The sequence below is a fragment of the Amphibalanus amphitrite genome, unplaced genomic scaffold (assembly GCF_019059575.1).
Source record: "Amphibalanus amphitrite isolate SeventyFive unplaced genomic scaffold, NRLGWU_Aamphi_draft 000517F_arrow, whole genome shotgun sequence".
In the NCBI taxonomy this organism is placed as follows: domain Eukaryota; kingdom Metazoa; phylum Arthropoda; class Thecostraca; order Balanomorpha; family Balanidae; genus Amphibalanus; species Amphibalanus amphitrite.
In genome coordinates this window covers 310,413-316,642 of record NW_024882011.1, presented here as the reverse complement: position 1 = coordinate 316,642, position 6,230 = coordinate 310,413, and the positions used below count along the sequence as shown (strand labels likewise).

Here is a 6,230-nt window from a genome sequence, read left to right as displayed (position 1 = left end):
TATGTCAGAGAACTGATCTATATGCACCTACATACTAATTTTTAGAAGAATCGGTTCAAAAATGTGGGAGTTATTCAAAATTTTATGACGTCACGACAAACAAAAATTTTGAAAAATGATTTTTTTGAAAGTTCTAGACCTTGTACGGAAACAAAAATAGCACCATTCGATTCGCCGTGAAAAACTGCATCAGATAGACACCTTTGTAGGCCTTAACAACCAACTTCAAAATTTGACCTCACTTGACCTGACCTTGACCTGACCTCGACCTGAAATTCATCCAGAGGTGGTCCATATCACTTATTGAGTGTGCCTATTGAATTCTATGAGTAAAATGACCCATAAAACATGTGTCGCACATGCCCTTTTCTATATTTTGTTTTTGGTGACCTGACCTGACCTGACCTGACCTTGACCTTGACCTTTGAATGACATTGTATGCAACAAATATTGTCTTGGTAGTCTAAGAACACGTTTGGGGCAATCAGTCTCAGTCCATTCTTCGGCAACTGCGGTGCAAGGCCGATACTGTAGAAACTTGCATTTTGTACCCTTGACCTGACCTTGACCTGACCTCTGACCTACTTAAGCAAAAAAAATTGGGCTCTTAAGATCCGCCTTGTTGAGAGCTTTCGATTGCCGTTTTCCCCGTCTTTCTACGACCATCGGTTCGGAAGTTAGACAGGGGGGGCAGAATCTGCCCCCCCCCCCCCCCAGCAGGGCGCGTATGGCTGAATAGCCCAGCGGGGCGCGGGTTAACCCGCTTCGAGTCAGTGCTTGGGTCCTTTTGCGGGCCGGGAGGTGGTAAAACACCCCCTGTCTAACTCGGCTCCTGGGCCACGCACTGATTGAACTATGTTTCATTATCGTTTGGGGGAGGGGGCAAACGGGCCACTTTAGGCCTCTGGGAAGGGGGCATGGCCCTTAAAGCCCCCTCCCTGGATCCGCCAGTGTAAGAGGCCATTGGAGCTGCAGTTGGGTACCTCAGACGTCAGGGTACGCCCTCTGATGTATAGGACTCGCATGGAGACCTCTTATGCTATAGTGGACTGAAATAACCCAAAGGAGCCTGTCTAGGGCTCCCGGAGATAGACGTGGGCCCTCAGGAGCTCGCCAGAGCCCCCAATGAGGGATAAGTGAGGGATACCAAGTGCCTGCAATTGCATATTGCATAAGCCATAACGCCTTTACAAATCAATATATATTATGTATCAGTGGCAGATCCAAGGGGATCTGCCTGTCAGGGGCACCACCGGCCTAGCAGGGGCACCACCAGCCCGCCAGGGGCACCACAGGCCTAGCAAGGGCACCACGGGCCTGTGAGGGGCCCCACAGGCTTGTCAGGGGCACCCCAGGTCTGTCAGAGACACCAGAGACCTGCCAGGGGCGCCGCCGGCCTCGCAGGGGCACCATGGGCCAGTCAGGGGCACCAGAGGCCTAGCAGGGGTACCACAGGCCTTACAGGGGCACCACCGGCCTTGTAGGGGCACTTAAGCCTGTCAGGGGCACCACAGTCCTGTCAGGGCCCAGGGGCACCAGCGGCCTAGCAGGGGCACCACAGGCCTGCCAGGGGCACCACCGGTCTAGTAGGGGCACCACCGGCCTCGCAGGGGCACCATGGGCCTGTCAGAAGCCCCACCGGCCTCGCAGGGGCACCACCGGCCTCGCAGGCATCACGGCATCACGCAGGAGCACCTTGGGCCTGTCGGGGGCATCACGGGCCTGTTGGGGGCACTTTAGGCTTGTCAGGGGCACCACAGTCCTGTCAGGTCCCAGGGGCATCAGCAGCCTAGCAGGGGCACCCTAGGCCCGCCAGAGGCACCACAGGCCTGCCAGGGTCCAGGGGCACCACAGGCCTAGCAAGGGCACCACGGGCCTGTCAGGGGCACCCCAGGCTCCCGTGCCCCCCCCCCCGGATCCGCCAGTGATGCCACACCACGTGAAACACCGCCAACTACCAGCTGCCGCGCCATAAACACGTGCCAACAACAGTCTTTTTTTTTTAAGGTCGACTCCGCTCGCGCAACTTTTGACTGACCCTCACTGCTACCATATTGCTTCCATATTATGCTGTGGAAAGCTTTACTTCACCAAGTGCCTAAAAACCTCTATCAAGGTATATTTTCTTAGCAATTTTTCTTACGTTTTTTTTGGGGGGGGGGCAAACAGGCCACTTTAGGCCTTTGGGGGGGGGGGGCATGGCCCCCGTGCCCCCCCCCCCTGGATCCGCCAGTGCGTCAGATGCGGCTCACTCAGTAAGCGCGACTGCAGCCGCTCGTTCCTGATGCCGCAAACCAGGCGGTCTCGTAGCATCTCCTCCAAGATACCGGCAGAAAACTGGCAAGGCTTAGCCAGCTTCCGCAACCGCGCCAGAAACGCGCTGACTCTGCAGCACGAGTGAAAACGGAATCGTGCCACGATCACCGAAGCCTGGGGCTCAAAATGAGCTTCCAGCACATCCACGAGGTGAGTGTAGGTGCAGTCACTCACGGCTGTCGGGGCCACCAGGTCTTCCAACAGACCGAACGTTCTTGCTCCGACGACACTGAGGAAAACGGCACGCCTCTTGCCTCGCTGATCCTCACCAGTAATGCCGTTAGCAATGAAATATTGCTCTAGTCTTCTGGCGTAGGATCCAAACGATTCAACTCCCGGGTCAAACTCAGGCGCCTTCCCAACACACGCCATCTCCCCACGCGGTTCGAATCGCCTCGTCGCCAATGTTGTAACGCAGAGGCTCCGTTCCAGACTGTGTATTTGCGGCCGGTCACGGGGCTCACAGACACAGCGCCTGAGGCGACCAATCAGGCGTCCGCTGACCGGCTCTGCCTGCGGCATGGTGCACTGGGACCAGAGCAGCGGCCCGCGCACAGCAGCATTGTGCACCACAAAATGCAACATGACCTTTTCCGGTCAGGTCATGACCTTGACCTGAGGTCAAATTTTTAAGTTGACCTTTCAAGGTCAAATTATAGTTTATTCGACGCGTCTCGACAAGAGGAACACGATGCTGACAAAATGAATGTCATAGCTCTTTTGAGTCAAAAGTTATTGCCGAAAAAAAAACGCTTTTCGTAAAAACGGCTATTTTTTTAGTTTTTGCCCTCTGGAGGCTAAACCGTTGACCTGAGGTCAAATCTGAGAACATCACTCAGAAAGGTCTGTAAAAGGGCTATCGAATGCGCTTTCCGCAGCGCTGTAGCTCTATCGGTTCCCGAGATAGCCGTCGGCAGTTTCCAAAATGTTGAAATAGTGTAGTTTCCAGTGTATTTGCTCCACGTGCACACCGCACCGAACCTCTCGCCAGACTGTCCTCTCTCCGCCGGGAGGCGACGGTCACGCCCTGCCCGGGACGGCCGAGGAACAGAGCAGCTCACAGAACAGTCCCGCCGGAAGCAGAACAGATAAATTAGGTCTGAAACCCTACACCCGACCCGTCGGGCCGGGGCAGCGGCGCTCCGTCGGCTGCCGGCCAGCCGGCCTCCACGTGGCCCACTCACTCGCTATAACACCTCCCCCTGTTTCTCGAGAAACATACACTCAAACAAAAAAAAACAAAAAACGAACAGTCACGACCGAGTAGGGATGGTCTCGAATACCAATGCGCACAAACTCAACACCAATTAGCAACGCGATTACCAGAACAGTACAACACAGACAACAGTACAGTACAACAGACAACAGTACAACAGACAAAAAATCACAATATCTCGTCCAGAACGTCACCGGGGACGGCGCTGCCGTACAACTCTTTCGGTGCCCGGCGGATTCTCTCACTTCGCCGCACGGTTTCTGTCTCGTTTCGCCCATTGTCACCATTCTCGGCCACAGGGGTCGGCTGCCGGCTCTCGTCCGGCGGAGCCGCTCCGTCGGCACCAGTGGCGTCTGTCTCTGGTGGCGGCTCAGGACAGTCTGCCCAGAGCGGCTCGTCGCCATCACTGTCCTCGGAGTCGCTGCACGGTGCCGGTGGTGCCGCCCCGTGCCGGTGCCGGACGCTTCTGACGTGCCACGGCGCCCCGTCCACCTCCACTTGCTGCGGTGACACGACCCGTGTCACCACACCGCTCCGTGAAACGTCAGTGCAACGGGTCGGGCCACCGCGACACCGCACCCACACCGGGTCACCCACTCGGAATGATCCACGCACACGGCCGTGCTCCACTGGTCGTCGGTCGGCAGACGGACCACTGGGCACGGGGAGGTCACGGCCGGGCCTGACAAGCACGCCGGCCGCCGGGGCCATGGCCGCGCTCCGGCCGTCCCGCGGCGTCATGTTATAGGCAGCGATGCACGGCCTCGGCAACCGACACGTTCTGGCGCGCAGCCATCACTTTGATCGTCCGGTGGTTCCGTTCCACAATGCCGTTGCCTGTCGGTTCATGCACGGCACGGAATCGCAGATCCACTCCCCACCGTGCTACTAGCGCTGCCAGCTCGTAGCCACGAAATTCCCTAGCATTGTCTGTTAGAATCTCGTTTGGTGCTCCTCTCTCGATGAAGATCTCCTCCAGCTGCTGCGCAATCTCGGAAGCGGTGGACCGATGCAGGGCCCTCCAGATGCAGTATCTGGCAGGGCCACAGTCAATCAGGGACAGGTAGGCTCGGCCTTGGTGTTTAACCACGTCCATGGCCAGCCGCTCCCACGTTTCTTGCACACTGAGCGAGCCGGTCTGCCAGCGGACGGGCGCCGGGTCAATCGACTGGCAGGTATCGCACTGCTGGACTATTTCCCGCACCATCGAGCGTCTCACCGTCGGGCCCAGCTCTCTCCGAACGTACCACAGAGTCCGTCTGATCCTCTGATGGCCGGTCGTCTCATGAATCCGACGGGCGCGCGCACGGTCTGTTTCAGAGCCGGTGCTGGCCGCGCTATCACCCGACTGACGGTCACCAGCGGCCACCACCCGGCGAGCAGGGCCGGTGTCCTTTGCACTCTGCAGCCATTGCTTAGGCACACGCGTCAGCGTGTCAGCCGGGTTTCCAGCGGACCGCACCAGGCCGATCGTGACGGAGAGCTGCAACTCGTCCACCAGCTGTCTGACGATTTCGATGCGTCGACGGATCAGCAGCTCTCCGTGAGCTTTGGTCCGCAGCCGCGCACGGCCGCTCAGGGCATCGGAAATCCAGCGGTGGACCGTAGCAGAGTCGGTGCGCAGGTCAATGACCTTCACTCCCCAGGCCACCGCCATGTTTATTCCACTGAGCGCCGCGTCAAGCTCGGCCATGTTGATGTGCATGTCTGCCTTGCTGTCAGCCCGCAGCCAGCAGGCGTCCTCCACCGTGCCGCGGCCCGGGTCTTCCAGCACGACACCGTTAGCTATCGAGCTGGCGTCCGTCCAGACCACGAGACGGTCGCCGGTCAGTCGCCACGGGCCCTGAGCTGGGTCAGCCTCTTGCAGCCGCTGCACCACATGGTCAACCTGTGCTTGCAGCACCGCATCGTCTGTGGTGTCATCCCACCCCCTGGTCACCGAGTTCACTCGCCGTTTAATCCACGCAGCGGCCGGCCGGAGCCAGCCTGCCACCGGCAGATGCGCCACGAGCCGACCGCACCAGGCAAATACAGTCCGGCGCGTGACCTTGACAGGCGGCGGCGGGAGCTCGGCGTCCCGCCGCCACCGCAGCTCGCCGCCGCACGGGCTGACCAGCAGTCCGAGCATCCTCGTCCCGTCTGCAGCTCTCTGCGGTGGCTTGCACTCCAAACCGAACCTCTTGAAGTGCTGCACCACCTCCTCGGCACTCACAATGTCCTCATCGACCAGCAGGTCGTCTACATACGCGAGAACGCCACGCTGCACACGCTCATCAAGCTGGAGCACCTTTTTCACGACCGCTTTCATCACGAGAGGCGCTACATTAAGGCCGAAACCTAGCCTCGTCAAGCAGAAACGTTGGCCTCTCACCACCACTGTTTGATACGGCCAGAGCCGCCGTTCCAGTCGGAGCTGCAGATAGGCTTTTCGCAGGTCGACCACCGCCACGCGGCTCCCGTGCCGCCGCCACTTCCGTAGCTGGTCGGCGCACACGTCAGCGTCGGCTGTGTGAGCGGTCACGTGGCCATTCAGCTCCCGGTAGTCGAGCACCGGCCGGACTTTAGACGGCTGCTCGACTGCCATCAGTGGGAGCAGTCCCCGAGGCCCTATGATCTGTCCCCTGATCATAGGGCTGCAACCACCCGTTTTCTATCCACTCCGTGATCTCTGCGTCGAATGCCGGCCGCGCGGTCACCG

At 58.9% G+C, this 6,230-nt stretch overlaps 1 protein-coding gene across 1 annotated transcript; it reads right to left on the bottom strand.

The window, feature by feature from the left end:
• Positions 1-4,274: 4,274 nt before the first annotated feature.
• On the bottom strand, positions 4,275-5,840 carry LOC122393130. The gene has a single exon (XM_043388801.1). It carries the CDS (start codon positions 5,838-5,840, stop codon positions 4,275-4,277), a length of 1,566 nt encoding a protein of 521 aa, XP_043244736.1.
• Positions 5,841-6,230: the final 390 nt, after the last annotated feature.

Bases quoted from the DNA above. Each gene is read 5' to 3' on its own strand.
- LOC122393130 (XM_043388801.1), bottom strand. From the start codon at position 5,840: ATGAAAGCGGTCGTGAAAAAGGTGCTCCAGCTTGATGAGCGTGTGCAG.